This window comes from Lagenorhynchus albirostris, chromosome 13 (assembly GCF_949774975.1).
Source record: "Lagenorhynchus albirostris chromosome 13, mLagAlb1.1, whole genome shotgun sequence".
Classification (NCBI taxonomy): domain Eukaryota; kingdom Metazoa; phylum Chordata; class Mammalia; order Artiodactyla; family Delphinidae; genus Lagenorhynchus; species Lagenorhynchus albirostris.
The window spans coordinates 70,399,654-70,419,469 of record NC_083107.1 but is presented as its reverse complement, the minus strand read 5'-3'; the positions used below and the strand labels follow the sequence as shown (position 1 = coordinate 70,419,469).

At 39.9% G+C, this 19,816-nt stretch overlaps 2 protein-coding genes across 10 annotated transcripts in view; one reads left to right on the top strand and one right to left on the bottom strand.

Moving 5' to 3' along the window:
• NCOA1 (nuclear receptor coactivator 1) overlaps window positions 1-5,679 on the top strand; it is a 262,035-nt gene extending 256,356 nt beyond the window's left edge. For 2 of the 5 annotated variants that reach the window (XM_060168748.1, XM_060168749.1), the window contains exon 22: window positions 3,318-5,679. In XM_060168748.1, coding sequence (XP_060024731.1) covers window positions 3,318-3,488 — 171 coding nt within the window. In that variant the 3' untranslated portion in view covers window positions 3,489-5,679. Of the gene's footprint in view, window positions 1-3,175; window positions 3,233-3,317 lie in introns of all 5 variants that reach the window. The other 3 variants (XM_060168753.1, XM_060168752.1, XM_060168750.1) reach the window with 3 other exon arrangements.
• An 11,570-nt stretch (window positions 5,680-17,249) lies between these two features.
• ADCY3 (adenylate cyclase 3) overlaps window positions 17,250-19,816 on the bottom strand; it is a 98,586-nt gene continuing 96,019 nt past the window's right edge. For 4 of the 5 annotated variants that reach the window (XM_060169738.1, XM_060169735.1, XM_060169736.1 and 1 more), the window contains exon 23: window positions 17,257-17,943. In XM_060169738.1, coding sequence (XP_060025721.1) covers window positions 17,773-17,943 — 171 coding nt within the window. In that variant the 3' untranslated portion in view covers window positions 17,257-17,772. Of the gene's footprint in view, window positions 17,944-19,816 lie in introns of all 5 variants that reach the window. The other variant, XM_060169743.1, reaches the window with a different exon arrangement.

Sequence of the window (19,816 nt, the reverse complement as noted above, 5' to 3'; positions counted from 1 at the left end):
TCAGCATAAATTAAGATATTTTTTAAAAAACACAGGCCTTATGCAAAGGTGGAGATACAAAGAAACGTGAGACATGTTTGCTCTTTAGGTGAACTGTGGGGAGAAGTGAGGAAAGGAAGCTTCATTTGTGGAATGCTTATGATTTGCCAGGCATTGTGTTAGGCACTATCTGCTTTATCTCATGTAAACATCACTGTAACCCTATGAAGGAGTTAGTTTTCCTTTTTTTTCACAGATGAAGAAACAGAACCTGAAGTGATTTAACTACATATACAATTCACAAACTAGAAAGTGGCAGAGCTGAGGTTCAAACCCAGGTCTTTCTAACACCAAAGTTCATGCTTTTTCTGCCATACCACTTAGGGCCTGTCGAAAGATAAAACATACAGACAAATGCACGTAAATTATTACATAACCAAAGAAGGCAAACTCAAATTTATTACAAGTAACAAGAGCCATAAGCATTAAAAGAAAGGAGAAATTCCTGAGGTTGTCAGAGAGCATTTATGTAGGAGATAGGAGTGAACTGGGCCTTGAAGGAGGCAAGTGAAGGAGAAAGGTACTGTGGTTTTTGGAGGCTGAGGAAGGGGGTGAGCTTGGAAGTCCAGGAGATTGGAAGTTAGAGGGCACAGAGACAGGGAAACAGTAATATCAGCATAGTCCTGGGAAGCCAAATCCACTGAGCATAAAGGGTTTGTAATAAGAATTCACAGGAATTAAAATTGGTAAAGTAGATTGGATCAAATTTCCAGGGGCCTTGAATACTAAACTCTAAGGAATTTGGATTCAGTCCTACAAATGAAGCATCATCCCTGAAGGGGAACAGTGAGTTTAAGCTTCATCTTGAGGGGGGAAGAGGGGAAAAGGAAGAGCACTGGACAGCCAGCTCAGAAAGAGGAAAGCCAGTTAGGAAACTATGTGCATAGTTGGAGCATCGGGAAACAGGATCTGAGTCCTGTGATGGTGAAGAGAGGATTTTGTGCTGAGGGAAATGAAGTCTTTATTCACTAGAAGTTTTTAAAAGTCTCCTACTTACAGAGACATATACTTACGACAAAACAACTAAGTTTTAAAGTTCCTGAGTCCTGGGATAGTACGTGAATTGAAGTAAAAACTATGTTGGAAAATCTTAAGAGGTTGGGACTCAGCTCTCACATCACTCTTCTCATTGGGCAAAGCATAAGTTTTGTTTTCGTGTTGCTTTGCCTGTCTGTGAAGGTATAGCAATATCAGAAGTCCTCTGAGGTCTGGTCTAAGTCACCATGTTTTTGAGTAATAATTCAAAAAGGCTGAGATGTGTACTTTTTGGAGTTTGGTATCTTTTTAATAAAGCATTCTTTTTAAAGCAGCAGAATTTTCTCTCCAGTTTGTTTTATCATGCCTTTATCAAAAATTTTTTAAGTGTTTGGGGGCACAAACACCTTATGCTCTGCCCCAGTATCTCATATGTTGAAACATATAAACATGAAATTTTATGTTCATTTTTTAGAAAATCAGTCATTGCCTAAATGCACTATAGTTTGTGCTCACGTTAAGTTTCAGTGGCAGAATCTTCTTTCTGTGGTAGCCCATCATGAAATCTCTATTTGCTCTAATGTTTTTGTATTTGCCAGACAAAAGCTGGAGAGTGAGTTGGATAGAAATATAGAAACAGATGTACAGAAAAGGAGACGGAAAAGAACAAGGAGAGAAGGAGTAGGGGAGGATAGAAGGCTAGCTGCACTTGGAGAGCTGGGATGGGGAAGAGGAGAGAACAGGAAAAGAACACAGAGAATAGAGAAGGCGGAAGAAGGCTGGTAGGGGAATTGTTGACATAGAGAGAGAGGAAGGCCAGGGTTGGAGCTCTAGAAGGAAAAGAGTAGGAATGAGAAGTTATAGAGAACAAAGGTGGGTGGAGGGCACAGAGGCAGCTGGGGAGTAGACTCAGAGCTGGTGTATGTTATCTACCTGAGGAAGAGCCCAAAAGAAGAAGAAAACAAATGGGAGCCAATGGGGACTAGAAGCAAAATTTGGGAAACTGGGGGAAAGAGGAGGATGAGAGAGAGGGTGAGGACAGAAACAATACTAATCTAAATAAAGGTTTAATTCATCAGACACTAAAAAAGCTCAGCTCAAGAACTATCTGCCTTATCCGACAGAGTAGAGTGGAGGTGTAGGTGCATCGTGAGGAAAAAACATCAGGGGTTAGACTGATGGAGAAATTGGATGGTTGGGACATTTGACAATTGGCCAATTAAGGTTGATGGAAAACAACTTTTGTTCAATTAAGATAGAAAAGTTTTCAGAAACACTGAGTGTAATTGACATGAATTTAGTGATGAACAAAAAAATCTATCACTAATCTAAAATACTTCATGAACCTATTTAAACATGAGGCACAAGTTTGCCAAATGCTGAGACACTTAGATAGATGCACTTGGATACCTTAGAAAGCATCTCCATTCTTGGTCTGGAACATTCACAAGTGTGATATTGGCCTAATCAGTTCTACAGATGACTTTTTAATAAGGCTGATTGTTGAAGACTAACTTCTGGCTTTGTTTTCCTGATAGAAAATGTTAAAACTGTGTAACCTTAGACTTTTTAAAGGAATACATATATTATTACTGAAAGTAGTTAAAGGGAAAATTCACACTGTTCTCAGCTAGTAGTTTACTGTTATTTTTAGCTCATGTGTTTAAATGGATTGTCTATCAGGAAAAATAAGTTAAATATAAAATTTTTATTTGTTCTAATATTTTGCTGTAATTCTAAAGGCAATATGTAAAGGAGCTATGTAATAGTATATTTAGATACTACACAAATCTTCTGGACATTAATTTTAGTAATACTGATGTCCTATTTACTGAGCTGTGGTGGTTTTTATTTTGCTAATACTGGGTTAAAGCCCTTAATTTTCTAACATCATAAAGATTTTTTTATCCTATTAAAGTCATCCATAGAATGCTTTTATAACCAGTTTTCCAAATAATATACCTATTTTTTAAACCCACCACTGGATACCCAGACTGAAGCTGGGCTTTTCCCAATCTTGGCAATATTAGCAATGATGCTCATTTTCAGTATTGATGGCAACCCTGTAGGAGGCTTGACCATTCCAATTTTGATTTTATTTTTAAAGTGTGAACTTTCCAGAACCCTGAGCAAAATGAGTGCAGCGATTTTCTTTTTGTAGGACAAGAAGACAGAAGAGTTCTTCTCTGTGGTGACTACAGACTAGAGGAATGCTCTAGTGAGTTTCCACTTCAAGTAGTACCCACTCATAAGCCGGGGGGGCAGACCCTTCTGTCTAAACACATCTTTTATTTGTGTTCCAGCAGGTGCAACAGGTTCAGGTGTTTGCTGACGTCCAGTGTACAGTGAATCTGGTAGGCGGGGACCCTTACCTGAACCAGCCTGGTCCACTGGGAACTCAAAAACCCACGGCAGGACCACAGACCCCCCAGGCCCAGCAGAAGAGCCTCCTTCAGCAGCTACTGACTGAATAACCACTTTTAAAGGAATGTGAAATTTAAATAATAGACATACAGAGATATACAAATATATTATATATTTTTCTGAGATTTTTGATATCTCAATCTGCAGCCATTCTTCAGGTCGTAGCATTTGGAGCAAAAAAAAAAAAAAAAAAAGAAAAAAAAGTTCACTTTCGTTGGGAGATTGAGAGATGTTTTTGTTTCTTTCTTTGTAAAGGCCTTGGATATTGAAAAAATAACAAGGCAGAACAGTTGGACAATCTCTCTCTTGAGCCAAATTTAATTATTCTTATTTTTGTAATCAGTCATTGGCTTCTTATCTGGATGAAGGCTTTTGGAGGAGAACCAAAATGACAAGTTCCAAGGGGAAGATGAAGCTCCGCCTCCGCTGGCTCAGTCCTGACCCTGCCAAGGAAGAAGGGCCCCGTGGGGCTTTGCCTGTGCCCATCCACCAAAGGCTGTCACAATGTCTCTAAATCAGCAGCCCTCCCCTTCCCAACCAGGCAGCTTGTGTGTACAATCAGCTTCTTCTAGCAACTCTATATCTGTTGGCTTCAAGAGAATATTTTGCCTCCACATATGTACCCCTTCTCCTTTTTTTAAAGATGGATTTAAACCAAGATGCCTCCAGGAATGAGGACGAAATGAGTATATTCACAGAAGAATCCAAAAAATACAGTTTGGGGGAAAATGCAATAATTTTTGATGAGATGGTTGAAGGACAAGAAGCGAGTTATGTCAATTATTGTAGATACAATTTTCTGATTAAATCTGGACAAAAGGCAGCCTGTTCTTTCTGCTTTTATTGTATTAACAGCTGAGGTAGCTAAAGTTATTTAAAATAAAATTAAATTTATGATCCAGTAGCTTATTTTTCCCTTTAAATCTCACTGTAAATATATTTGATTTCTTGTAGAAATTGATTTCCTTCTGTTTAATTTTATGGTTTTATTATCCTACTCTTGATTTTTCTAAATTTCTGTGTGTGAAATATAACACTGATTGAATTGCAGTTACATTTGGCTAGTAATATTTCATTATTTTAATAACTGTGACGCCATGTATGGATTTACTTTGGGTTTTACATCAAAATGCCACTGCCAGAAAGAGCTGTTCAAGATGAGCTAGAGCATACTGCCCTAGAGTGTCCCTGGGATCATCTAACTTGAGAGCAGTGCAAGGAATTATCACCAGAAGTGCACAGGCTACTTGTACAGAGAAAAATTAATACTCAAAGAAAATCTTCTTCTTTTTTTTTTTTTTTTTTAGATTGACTTTGGGAATTTGAATTTTCATCAGTGCAAATATAAATCTCTCTATTCCTGCTCTGAGGCTAATTGATACCATATTTTCCCTTTGTGTCTTGTCACTCTGCCACGTCTTGTCTCATCCTGGCCTCTGAGTCAAGGACCCAGTGAACTGACTTTCTAGTTCTAGAAGTGCCACTGAAAGGCCAGGAAAGCTTGAGAAAGGTATTCTGGAAGAAGCAAAGGTAGACCCCCATCACTCGCCTTTACTGCACCCCTGGGCCTGTGAACGATGACAACATCTGACATTGTGCACCAGCTACCTCTGCTTCCATGGCAGAGAAAAGGCCATAAGAACTAACAATGGAAGAGGAGCACGGACTCAGACATCAAGGAAGAAGCCATTTTCCCAGGTCCTCCTTTCTGCATCTCACCACCCCTAGTTACAAGTAACTCCATTGAACAGCATCTATTCAGAACCTGTACCGAATAAAAAGATTGATGGAAGGGCTCAAGTGGGTAGCAACTATTGAAACAGAAACAGGACACTCAGTTACAAACATTCTCTCTTTTAGTTTTTCAGAAAAATGCATCCCTGATTTAATTCATTCCCAGCTTGAAAGCCCAGCCATATTATGCTAGTCCCTCCCAAACTGTTCTAGGAGGTCATTTCTGTTTTGTTTGTGATATTTAGACGTGCAGACTTCAGGAAGTTCACCTTTAACTTCAGCATTCCAGATGAAGTTTCCTGACTCAGTACTTTTGCATAAGGAACTTAAAAAAAAAAAAAAGTGGTAAGGAAAATTGGAGATGCTAATATCCTCCCCCATCCCAACTGCACCTTAAAGTATGCATGTCACCTTCAAGGTTTTATAATTGCACTGTTTGGTTTATGTATGTACAGATTAAAATTATTGCTACATTTGAGGAAAATAAAATTGCTTGCTTCTATGTAATTCCTGTCATTCCACAGGAAATTCACTTGTCCAGCTACTGAATAGATGGGTTGCCTCTTCTTTTGCAGGGAAGAAATGAAACCTACATCCTGCAGGAATTGTCAAAACCCAAAATGACTAACTATAATTAAAGGATAATAAAAGAAAGGATCCCTGAAGCTAAAGCTCCTCGAAGTCACCCTAATAAGAACCAGCCCAGTGAAATTTGAGAAGGTCCCAGTGAAGCTGAGATAGTAGGCTGTGAGGAAATGCTAACTCTGGCCACTTGTCTGATGATTAAACACTCTGGTCCTACTGTTTCTTGACCTAGGAGATCTGGTCCAGGCAGCACTTCTTAGCCACAGGATAACATCTCTCCCACAATCATTGGTTTTTACACACTAACATTTATTATTATTATGCAGATGTTGAATCTTACTTGAGGAGGCTCTTTCTTGACAATGCATTTTATGAAAATTAGGCCCTGTTTCTTGTTTGTGTGTTTTTAAGGCAACTAGGTTCACCAACACTTGGCCAAGTAGGGCCGGCCAGGGTAAGGAGGGTGAGCAAATGTGATTCTAGAGGGAGGGGAGGGAGTTTATCGCACACACATTCCTACGCATAACTACACACAGATTTGGTAGCTGTTGTCTCAAATTATACTTTTGGGAGAACAGAACCTTTTTTCCAAAAGTCAGGATAAGGTAAAAAAAGATACTTAGGTGAGGCTGAACATTGATTTAAATTTATCCTAAGGTAGGGGTGTGAAGGCCATTAGAAAAACAAATAGTAATAAGTGAGGAAAAAGTGAGGTTGATATAGAACTTCATCTTCTTTATGGTTTTGCCTAGAGTAGTTTCCATACTTAGAAACTGTCTCCTGGGCCCTAAGAATCAAAGAAAAAGAAAGGACAGTTGTCTGTTTACAAAGGAAGTTGTGCTTATTTCCTTGTTGACATTAACTGCTCTTCCCAGAAGAGCTGCTCCACTTGAATAAAGTGAATAATTCAGAGCAAGCTCAATCCTTGACCATTCCTGTACCTCTGAAGAAGATCTTGATGATTTAATTAGGCCCATAAATTTTTTTTATTGGAGAAAACTGCCAAAGGAAGCATTCCTCCATACAGAACCTTTTCTGCCAGCACTAAATTAGTTTTCTTTTTATACTTTATATTCATTGCCACAAGAGCTCTTAACAAGATTGAAGAAACGCAAAGCTCTGGCCTCACTCAACACATTTTATTGTCTTTATCCAAGGCACTAAGGATGTGGAAGGATCCAGACAGATGTGAACCCTGCCCTCCCAGAGCTTATATTTACATGGGGGTACTTACATAGCTATAATCACAATTGGATTAAATGATATAAAGGAGAATTAGAAGTTGCTTTGTGAGTGAGACCTTGTCTGGAGAGTGAAAGGTTTCCTTGAGGAAGAAATGGCATTTGAAGTGAGGTTTGCAAGATGGGGAGGAAGTAGCTCAGTGAAGAGCAGGCTGAGAATTCTGAGGACTGGCATGTGTGAAGGAGGGCCCGGAGGCAAGAAGGAGCCCCAGAGAGCTGCTCTTCTAAACTGTTAACAGTGTTCTGAGTTCTCAAACATGTTATTAGAATTATGTTACCTGGTGGGCTGCAGAGTAATTTAAATCAGCCTTTGGCTCCAGGAGGGACATGAACGGGCTTTGGGATCCTCACTTGGAAATTGTGCCAGCCAGTAGCTAAGGTCTCTTCCATAACTAGCCCTAACCAGCCAGAAGTGCAGGCTTTTATAGCTTTTACATAATCTGTTGGAGCTGATGAGAATAATTTTAAAAATTCAGGGAAAATCAATTTGCACTGTAACATTTCTAAGGTGCTTTTAGGTACATTATCTCATTTAATCCCCTGCAGTCCTTCGAGAGAGTTGTAAAGAGAAAGGTCAGGACACAAACACTGTCTTTCAGTAGAATTGGGACTGGAACCAACTCTTCTAATTCCAAATTCTGGATTAACTATCCTGGACTATATGATTTAGGATGCATTTGGAGTCTGCAGACTTTAATCTCATTGTGTGACCTTAGGCAATGCTTTTTTACAGGAAATAACTTTTAAAAGCAGGCTTTGAAAAGAGGCCTGAGAACTCACAGGCTGAGAAGAGAGCACCTGGCCCCTTCTCTGGAGGCAGTCAGAGAACCTGACCTTTGGAAGCCTAAAAGAGGGTGAGCTTTGGCATGAAGTCAGCAGGTGTCCCGATACAGTTTTGGGAGAGGCATTCTGTCCCTGCGTATCTTAACAGAAAATGAAGGAGGGGCTCCATGAAACTGCAGTGTCATCCCCTTAGCTTAAAAGAACTTTGGAAAATATGGGTTCCTTGTGGGGCAGGTATAAAACGACTGGCAGAGGACCCCTTTTGTGAGGTAAAAAATTTGGTTTCTTGGAGCGGATCATGGAAGCATTCACTTTTCTCTAACTCTTGATCCTTTTGCAGACAACGAATCTTTCTTTTATGCTGGAGTTTAGCTCTGGTCTAATCATTTGTGCTTATCTCAGAACTTTGGTAGTTTGTGCAACCAGCAGAACTAAACAGTGTCTAGAGGTATTTGTAGCAAACCCAAGACATTGGCTTGAGAAAAGAAGAATTAAAATGTTAAAAGGAATAATTTCTGTTTCATCAGGTTTTCCTCCCGCTCCAATGCCCAGAGGTCCTAAGGTACAGAATAAAACAAAAAACTTTAGACCAAGTTTTCAGTACTTATGACATTTTTGATGAGCTGTTGCAGTACAGACACTGTGATAGGAAGTGTGGGAAGTACAGAGACACTTGCCTGAAGCTGCCTCCTTCCTAATAATGGAGATTATTACAATCAGTTAAATACTTTCCAGGCAATATGCTAGACTAATACTCTTGTGCTAATAATTTCTTAGTTTGTACAGCACATTCACATACAGTATGTCATTTGATCTTCAAAATCCTATGAAGCAATTAGAATAGGTCATAGTGCCGTCTTACAGATGGTGAAACTGAAGCTCAGATGAATGGTCAGGTGGCTGGTAAGTGCCAGACCCAAGAGTCTATCCTTGGGTTTTGTGATGAAGCCTGCCGTTGTTTCCACTGCCCAATTCAACTATTAAAGATAAAAGCACCCTTAGACAGTGACACATAGAGACTAGGAATCCTGATGAGTTAAGAGTTTTTCTCTAGAATTCAATTTCCTTAAAAGCTTATAGGGGTTTCCATTTTGAAAATAAAACCTGGGCACTAATTTTGAATGTGTTAAAGTACTGATTTTTTTTTTTTTTTTGGTATTTTAAACTTGTGTGAGGGTAATAGTTCTCAAGCAAGTCCCTTACTCTCGCTGAACAATTTCATCTTTTCCCTTGAACCCAGTACTGCTTACATTTATATGCATCTAAAGTCCACTCTTCTAGCCAAGATCTCTCTTCAAGATCCAGTCTCTAATTTCCAACTGGTGAACATTACCACGTGGATGGCTCCCACCCCACACTCAGCACCTCAAACTTAAGCCCCAAACCAAACAACTTATCTCCCCACAAACAGCTTCTTTGTCCCTTACCTGAATTAGTTGTACCATCATTCCGTTAGTGGTCCTTTTCAACAACTGCCTCCTACTCAAATTACCGAATTGCAAAAAGTTGTCTTTTGTAATGCCTCGGAGCTGTCTTCTCTTTTCTAAGCCTATTGATCAGAGATCAAATTCCAGACTCTTTATGGTGGGGGTGATTATAGTAACTACCTTCATGCCTTTTACATTCATCCATCACACCATCATCAGAGAAGTCTCTCTAAACACAACCTTCAAAATCTGTTGGTGACTAATTCTTGCCAATTGTTGACCTGAAATCTACCAGCCTTTTAAGCTTCATGGCCCTCTACACCCTCTCTAAACAAATGATCCTGCCACACTGATCTGGTCTTTATTCTTGGATTCACTATTTGTGTTCCCACTTCCATTGCCACATTCATTCTCTTCCCCCCAACCCGTAATGCTCCTCCTTTCTCCTCACTACTCATCCTTCATGGCTTCCATTTATTTTTTTGAATTTTTGAATTTTATTATTTTATACAGCAGGTTCTTATTAGTTATCCATTTTATACGTATTAGTGTCTACATGTCAATCCCGGTCTCCCAATTCATCCCACCCCCACCACCCCCACCGCCACTTTCCCACTTTGGTGTCTATACGTTTGTTCTCTACATCTGTGTCTCTATTTTCTGCTCATGGCTTCAGTTTAGATGCCCTTTCCAAGAAGCCCTCCCTGGACCCCACACTTAGATTAGTCCCCTCTTCTGTACTGGCTTGTGCAGTGTCGGGGCCTCCATTTGGCACTTGGCTATATGTACGTGTTTCTCTCCACCAGATTGTAAGCTTCTTAAAGAAGAGGGTCACATCTCTCTTTCTTCCCCCTCTCAGTGCCTTCCACATAGTAGGCTCTCAACTGCTGATTGAAGAAATAGATGCAGAAGCAGTATTTTAAATAAGGGAAACGAGCTGATAGACCAGGTGCTGAGTTGTCTTCCTAGAGTCTGGATTGTTAAGCTAATGGAAGGTTGCAAAGTATCCAAGAGTTCAAGACAAGATCATGATTCTATCATGATGATTGTTTCTTTTTTTAATGAAATGTGAGCCTCTACATATTTGGAGAATTTACAGAACATTAGCAGTTATCTTTATTACTTCCATTTTTTTAAGGACCGTGTCTAAAAACAATTAATGCACCTATAAGTTACTCAAAAGTAGTACTTCATTATTTACATGCTCAAGCTTTATATTTATCGATGATACATGCTGCTGTTAAACCCTTTACTTTCCTCAGAAATTACTTCCCCACTGAAGATCAGCTGATTGGATTGACTACACTTAATGAGAAAATAGAAAAAGACAGATCAGGAGAGACAGTCCCTTCTGGTTTTCCTTCCCAGAGTGAGTATATAGAATGTCCTACTAATCTTTCACCTACAATATAATGCCACTGAGAAGTGATTCATGATGAAATTGAACAAGAATAAGATGGCTTTTTGTGAAATTTCTAATTGGCCTTTAAAACCAGTGCCTCTGGAAACTGAGTGACTTAACTTGGTACGTAGACAGATGGGAAAGGTCAATGAGCAGGAAGACCTTCCTCTAACAGAACAAATGTCCTACCTGGAATTTTCCTTATACCTGAAGAGCCAGCCCTGCTCAGTTCTGCCTTGTTTGTTTTCAAATCTAAAGTAATTTATCATACACCTGCCTGTACTAAATTTTAGGCTGCATATTTCCTATTCATTGTCCTTTTTAACTTGCAAACTTTTATAAAATAGGTATTAATTTTTTAAAATTAGCTTTTCTTTTTAACATTCTTCTGATGTTAGCAATTGTGTTTTAAATGATAATTACTTAGTAAGCTAGACTTTAAAGTTCAACAAAAACCAACTGGGAAAAAGGCTCTACATAGAAAATGCTCTGTTTAAAGACTCGTGCACGTCTAAGCCTCGGCTTTAAAATTTCATCCTATCTTCTCTTGAAAACTTTTTTAAAGCTTTTTAAGAACATTTTCACGTGTATGTGAAAGTAGCAAGATTAGTATAAGGGACTAGTTCTAGGTTTTCAAATCAGCCTTTGATATGTAATTTTTATAACCCCAGATAAAGAGGTGACTTCAGTCACTCTTTCCACGTCAAAAAGTAAGTTGTAGTTAGTCTTGGGAATCTTTAGACTTAAGGGTTTGTCTTTTAAAACATTGCACAATAGCTACTTTAAAGAATGAATATTTTTAATGTAATAGTAATAACAACATATATATTTTCAGTCAACAGTTATTCATTTAATACCTAGTATTTCCCAGGCACTATTCCAGGCACTGGGGCTACATCCATGAAGAAAATGAAAATCCTTGCCCTCATGGAGCTTGCATTCTAACGAAGCTTGACTGACAAATGAACGAAATATGTGGTGTGCCAGAAGATTAGTGCTATGAAGAAAAATTAAGTAGGGAAGGAGGGATAGAGAACACTACTGGAGGAGAGTGGTTGCAGTTTAAAACAGGAAAGTCAGGTCTTCAGAGAAGGGGACATTTGAGTGAAAATATGGAGAAAGAGCTTTCTAGGCGGAGGTGCAAAAGTCTTGAGGCTGGAGCAGAGTGAATGCAGAGAATTGTAGGAGATGAGGTCAAAGAGGTAATGAGGGCCAGGATGGTGTAGGGCCCTATAGACCAATGTAAGAACTTTGGCTTTTACTCTGAGATGGCGAGCCATTGGAGGATTTTAAGCAGGGGAGTGACCTGATCTCGCTTGGGTTTTGGAAGGATCACTCGGGATTTTGTGTTGCACATAGTTGTGGAGAAGGCAAATGCAGAAGCAGGTAGACCTGTAGGAGCCTATTGTAATAGTACAGCTGCGAGAAGATGAGTCGGACCAGAATTGTAGCAGTGGAAATTGTGAGAAGTGGTGAGGTTCTGGGTGTATTTTGAAAGTAGAGACAACAGTATTTGCTGACATATCAGATGTGGAGTGAGAGAAGAATCAAAAACAACTCCAAGGTTCTTGGCCTGAGCAAACTGGAAGGAAGGAATTTCCATTAACAGAGATGGGGAAAAGAGGCAGGTTTAATTTATTTTCTGTCATGATAAGTTTGAGATTCCTGTTAGACATCCAAGAGGAGGAGATGTCAAATCTATTGGATACAGAGGCGGCTGAAATTTAGGGAGTAGTTGGGGCTAAAGATACAAATTTGGAAGTCATCAGTATATAAATTGGCTTTTAAAGCTAGGAGACTGAAAGGTAACTGGAACCCAGGTCTCTTAACTAGGCCATCTCCCTCATATTAAATAATCATGCCAAAGTAGGGTTTATTCCAGGAACAAAGATGGTTCAGTATTTGAAGTCTTACACTGCAAATCACCACAGTAACAATGGAGAAAACCCATATGATCATCTCAGTAAATGAAAAAAAAAACACATATGAATTTTTTAGATTTAGCAAAGCAGTGGCAGAAGGGAGCTTCCTTAATCTGATACAAAGAATTTGCTGAAATTTTCAACAAATTAACATACCTAACAGTGAAGATTTAAAAGCATTCCCATTGCAGTCAATAATAGCAAGTCAGGGATACCTATGAACACGGCTAGTATTCTACCACAGGTCCTAGCCAGTGCAAGGACCTGAACTGACCTCTCCATAATGCAATAAAATGAGAAAAAACATTGAGTATAATGATTGCATTGAAAGAGACTAAATTGTCTGTGGTGGTGATAGATATATAGTGCTTTTGTAGGGTATTGTTTAAATTGATCCTTAAATTTGAATTGATTAATTCCTGTTAGGAATTATTCACAGATAAGGAAACTGAAGCAAAATTGCATAGCCATAAGTAGCAGAGTTCAGCCTTAATCTCAAGTCTTCTGGGACTGTCCTCTGCCTTGCTCTTTCTGTTTATACCATAAGGAAGTAACACCATATTGCTTACGGCTCAATTTTCATTTTGTAACCACATCATCAGTCTTGTGCCATTATTTCACACAGCTTCCTTACTGATGTCCCAGCTTTCCTCCCCATTCCCAGCAAATACATCTTGTACCTGTTGCCAGAACAGTCTTCCTCTTGGATCATTAGTACTTCTTCAGAATTCCTTACATCCAATGCTGAGGAGGAGGTGGAATGCCTTATCCCCACTTCTTCCTTTACAGAGTGAGTTTAATAAACATAATCCTATGGAGTCTGTTGTTCCACTCCTTGTTCTTCTTCATGCAGTTTGAATGAATAGCCTAGTTGGTGGCTGATTGCTTTTGGGCCATGTTTCTCGTTTGGGTGGAACTAATCAAAGCTTGATAGATTGAATGTGGGGGATTTATTCTCTCTCTCTCTCTTCTCCACGTGACCAGTAGGAAGGAGCAACTTTCGTGAGTCTCAGGACAGGAAATTAGCAAGCCCATTCAGGCTATCACACAAAGCTCTATCATCTAAGCTATGGATAATAAAAGTGATATTTTGCTTTGTCACCTGCTTTTTATCTTATTTCTCAAAAGCCTAGGTTCAGGGCTTCCCTGGTGGTGCAGTGGTTGAGAGTCCGCCTGCCGATGCAGGGGACACGGGTTCGTGCCCCGGTCCGGGAAGATCCCACATGCCGCGGAGCGGCTGGGCCCGTGAGCCATGGCCGCTGAGCCTGTGCGTCCGGAGCCTGTGCTCCGCAACAGGAGAGGCCACAACAGTGAGAGGCCCGCGTACCGCAAAAAAAATAAAAAATAAAAAAACCTAGGTTCAGAACTTGGGTGCCACTTTTTTGGCCCTTGCAAAGCCCCCAAAGCTAAAACTTAGGCCAGCTTTTAAGACCTACCATATCTAGATCTCAAAGTAGAGGAGAAGCTGGGGCTGTGCTAACTTACCCTCAGAGGACAGCTAAAACTTGCGAGGTCATAGTAACCGAGGGCAGTGGTTCGTGGTTCTCAGCCATTTTTCCACACTGACGCCTTCTCGTCAGTAACAGTGGTTCACCACTGCCATTATTCTCAACCAGGAAGCAGTGCACACCCGTAGGATGGCATCTCAGAACCTGTGGGGAAGATATGTTGATTAAACGACAATAAAATGAGACTTTAGCATGGCCCCCTAGGGGAGCCCTCTGCGTTCTGCCAGCCCCGTGAGAAGCAACGACCTAGGTGCTGATCCTCGGCTCTACAAGTTCAGAAGCTCAATTTTGTCAGCTCATCCACTTATAATTGGTCCCTAGAGTATTGAGTCACACAGCTCATAGTCACAGGAGACTGATTTATAATCAGCATGTCAATTAACCAATATATAATGGAAGGTACAGCTTCCCAGCGCTTGAACTCCTCGTGACCCCTTTTCAAACCACTCTCTAACTAGTATCTAGATGGCTGAAAATCAGACGAGTAACCAGCTATGAGAGGTTAAGAGAAAATTGACTGACAAAAGGCCTGATTTTCAATCCCAGTCCTGCCACTGACTTTGATCTTGGGCAAGTCAAAGCCTTTCTGAATCAGTAACCTTGAGACAAGACTGCCTGCATCACAAAACTGTCAGGATTGATTAACACATATGGAAGCACTTTGTTCATAATAAAATATTTTTTCACATGTAAGAAACTTAGCAAAGCATAGGAGACTCTTTTTCAAGGATTTGTCACCTATTCTAGGTCTTGCAGCACAGACTTTGCTCCATTGGAGGATCTGTTTTTTGTAAATTTGGTATACAAGGCCAGATATAGTGTACTTAGTGCCAGATTCTTCCTCTCCATCTTGACTCCTTCCGGTAAGCACATCATACACTATCCTAATGTGTTGATTGTAAATCACACACATTTATCGTACACTTTTTAGGTTGCCTGCCTCCTGGGACCAGGCTGCTTCTAGGTAACACCAGAGTTTCCGATTCAGTAGGTCTGGGATAGGGCCTGAGAATTTATATTTCTAATAAGTACCCAAGTGATGCTGATCTAGGGACTATGCTTTGAGAACAGCTGATCTAGTTCAGATGATAATGAGCTTAGCTGATTCTAATAAGAAAATCTGCCACTTCCCTGCTATTGTCTTGTTCTCACTTGGGTCAGCACATGAGTGCCTGTCCTTTCCTCACTTGGGTAGAAATTTATGCTATTTGTGCTCCCTGCTTTAGGGATTTACCAGAGCGTTATTTCCCAGGTGTGTAGACACTCATCTCTCTCTGGCTTTCTCACTGTCTTACTGCAGAATTTGAATTTTAAAAAATACGTTAAAAAAAAATACAGTGTCATTTGGAAACGTTTTCCTAATTGTCTTGAATGGAAGTAGCAGGGAGTGGATGGCATCACTCCCTAGCAGAAAAGGAATTAGACTGGCTTACATGACTCATGGCTTTCCCTTAAGGAAAGCTCCTTAAGGGCCATGTCTTATATTTTTATGCTCAGGTTCTAGCACCAAGTGCCCCGGCATTGTTCCAAGGGATTTGTACATACTGACACATCTAATCCACATAGCACTCCTGTAAATCCCTGTTGTACAGATGAAGGTCCTGGGGCTCAGGGAACTCGAGTGAAGTGACTTGCCCAAGTTCACACAGCTGAAATATGCGAGAGCCAGGATTTGGACTCAGGCTGTTTGCTACCAGGGTCTGAACTTTAACCACTATGTTATGCCATGTAATACAGTGCTCAGTAAGTTTGTTCAGTGTTATGAAAGGCTATGTGCTTCCTGCTTCGTAGAAGAAAATTAAGTCAACAGGTATTTCTTCCACTATAAACTCATGTATATTCATACCTTTTCCCCACTTCTTTTCTTCTAGTCTCAGAAAAGGTTTCTCTCTCTCTCTCTATTCAAGGCCTGTCCTTCCTTATGCCCTTGACCCTACCACTTCTCATTTTTTCCTGAACTTCTTTTATCAGTTATTCCATTTAGTAACTTCAGTCTCTCTTCTCCTTCTCCTCCTTCTCACCTATTAACTTGCTCAAGCGTCTAAGTAAATTCCCCTTTGGGACCCAGCATTCACCTTTCCAGCCCCCACTGTCCTCTCTCCTCCCATTCAAGCTTCTTAAAATAGTCCCCACCTCTTACCTCCCCTCCCATTCTTGTCGGTAGGTTCCAATCTGATTCCCACCTCATATACTATTTAAACTGCTTTCACCAAGTTAATCAACATATTCCCAATTGCTAAATGTTTTCATTTCTTATTTAGTGAAATTCTGTGCTGCCCTTGATTGCTCTGTCCCCCTTGAGACTCTGTTCACTTGGGTTCCTGGGGTTGGTTCTGCCCTCAGCACTCTACCAATTCTCCCTGGGAGACCCTATCAACTCTCCTAGTTTCAAGTGACCATCTCTTATAAAGGAAAATCTTCCTATCTAGTAGCTTGGCAGTCTTGGTATCTAGAGGGTGGGGGGAAGTGTACTCATTTTACCTTGTACATTTCTCTCTGTATTAATATCTATATATCTGTCTTCTCACTAGATTCTTCATTACCTGAGGGCAAAAACTTTTATTCACCTTTGTATCCTCAGCTCTTAGTGCAGCCTGCCACAGTAGACATGCAACAGATATCTGTTGAACAAATGACCCTTTATAAACTTTGCTTCACAGATGTCCAAACAATTTCAGTAGATGTCTCCAAATGTTTATAGAAATATTTTAAGCACTCAACAGTGTTATAATAGATGTTCAGAGAAGGGAGCTATCATTTTTGGCTGCGTAAGACTTTGTGACAGTGATAGCACTTGAGCCACAAAGTTTCAGTCCAGAGGCAGGAAAGGGAGGGGGAGAGTATTAACATTCGACTCCCAGGCCAGAGACTAGAGGGCAGCAACTGGAGTCTTCATTGATACATCAAGTTTGGATCAGGGAATAGAAGATTCACCTAAAAAGGTAGGTAGGAAATATAAACGTGGAGGGCCTGAGGGCTAAGCTAAGGAATCTTGACTTTATTCCTGGGCAAGTTGGAGCCTATACTGAAAAGGGTGCTCAGTGATCCTATCAATATATGAACCTGGTGGCAGAACGCTTGCTGCCTTGTAACCAGGATACGCTAGGTGAGCAGACCAGTGGGACACTCGTGAGCGAAATGAGAGCCTGATTCAGGGTGGTGGCACTGGAAACTATAAGAAAATAGATGTAGCACTTCACATATTTTATTAAATCAAATAAATTTTAACATCTTTGAAATGAAATTACATGTCTCAGCTTAATTGGTAGCATTTCTTCTTTCTTAACAACACGTAAAATAATGGTATATCTTAAAGTTGATGGTGTCCAAGATTCAATGATTACAATACCTGGATGTGAGTAAGAAATAGGGAATTCAAAGGAAAAGTTTTAAACCTGGGTAACTAGAAGAACTCTATTATTCCTAACAAAAAAGTAAGGGTATTTCCTTGATCCCTATATAGGAGTCTAACCAAATCTTCTATTTGAGCAATGACCCATAGATGATAATGCTACTCACCTACTTTCCCCATCTGAACTTATAAATAATTAAAAATACTTATTAATGACAACTTTAATATGAACATGTTTTGACCCTCAGGAAACTAACTGTCATAATTTAAAGGGAAGGGAATTGCCACTGAAAGGAGTACAACGGTGCTTAGGGATGGACGGCGTGCAGTTTCTGGATCCAGCTGATACTCAAACATATCAAAGTAATTGATAACTTCAGTCATTTGAACAATCGGAACTTCTTCAAATACTGGTTCACTTCTTCCTTGGGGTAGGGACGGAGTGCAATGCAAGTGGGGATGTTCTCTGGCTGCTCCACCCACAGCTTGTGGTCAATGTTCTTCTGTTGCAGCATCTCTGCCAGCAACTTTAAGGTGGTCTCATCTGGGGCCTACAAGGAGCAGAACACAGACTGAAAAGCCCATTTAGTAAGTGACAAAAGGCAAAGGAAAAAAAAAAGTATGGAGGGGGGCTCCTCTTAACTGAAACTGGAGGAACAGCTCTACCAAAGAAGGAACTGTAGAGCATGTCTCTAGAAACAACAGCTTCATTGCTCCATTTGCCATTCACTCTCTGAAGGGGTGGGAGTGGGGGTGGGAATGCATTGTCAGTAATTATGCTCTACACATTTTCTAGTTCTGGTGCCTAAACAGCATCCCTAATCCCTCAGCCAGCTCTGACTTTAAGAGCTGACTACTGGAAGGATTTCTAAAATCACATCACCTCCACCTCCCTCCTACTTCCACCCTAGTCCACACAAACCTAGAAGGATTTTCTTTCCGCCAGGATAGTTCCCAGTTTTTAACTCAAGCGTGGGCAAACTATTCTCTAGTGTCCTTCTGAAACTGTTTGTCATCATCTTTATCCCCCATGCTGAATCCCATTACAGGAAATAGCATAGCTATCACTCAGAAAATAAAGATACTTAGTGTGTTATGTTGCATAAGGTATATTTTTTTGCCTATGAAGGCAGAAGCCACTAAGATAACTAGAGGTTTGTCTTAATCAAATTAGAGGATGCTGGGATTGCCACTCTTAATCTGCTGAGTCCTTTGGGCATGCTGAAGAAGAATGCATTGACTTCCCCTCCCTCCTTCTTCAGCACCAGGAGCAGCACAGTACAAGTTAGAGTGAGTCCAAACCCTTGCTCTACCACTTACTGATTTGTGTGCTCTTTGATAAGTTATGTGACTTAGCTGAACCTTTGTGTTCCTGTTGTAAAATGGGATAATGCTTCCTAGTAGTAGTGAGATTCAATGAAATCAGGCTCAGATCTGTGCCTGACACAAAGCACCCAGTAAATGGAGTTAATCTTGGCACTGTCTTATATTTTATTGGTCTTTATGGCTACAGCACCACCTTTATTTAATCAGTGGTGACTCCTACGGCCCTTTCTTGAGTCATAGCTAACAACAGAATCATGAGATGTCTTTTAAATTCAGAGGAGTCACTTAATCTCTGTGGGCTTCAGATATCTCATCTGAGAAAAGGGGTAAATATTTTATCTGCCTGAAAGCAAGGGAGTGGGGGATGTCTGAACTACATGATTTCTTGACGCCTTCCTATAAAATCCTATAAAAGGAATCTAAAGGAAAAAGCTATCTGTTTCTTTTCTGCCTACTTATAGATTCTCAAGACATTTTCCTACAGGTTACAGTTTAATGTTTCATTACCCAACAGCAATTTTTCTCTTGAAAAATGATCTGCTTTTGCCAGCTGGCCAGGAAGGAATTACCCAACCCCTCCACCCCAGGTTTATTTATTAAAATAAATAAATTTTATGAGAAGAAAATTGCTTTAAAATGAAAGCAATATTTTTTTCATTATAAAATGTGTGCTTAATGTAGGAAACTAAAAAAAAAATAGAGAAGCATTACAAAATAACCAAAATTCCACTACCCACTCACTACTTAATATTTGGATATATTTTCTTAGTTCTTACTTTCAAAATGTGGATCACTTTGTATGTAGAATATATAGTTCAATTAGAATCGCATCATGAGCACTCTTCCATGCCAGGTAAATATGCTCCAAAAACATGATTTATGCTAGTTTCGTAATAATCTGTTATAAGGGCATAAGTTTAGACAATTCATCGTACTGGAAATTTAGTGATTTCCACTTTTTTTACTATTATAAAATGCTCCTATCCTTGTACAACGCTCTTTGGGTGCATCTTGCTATTTTCTTAGGATACATTTCTAGAGGCAGAATTGACAGAAGGTAAGGGTAAGATCTGTTTGGCTATCTGTAAAAAGAACCTT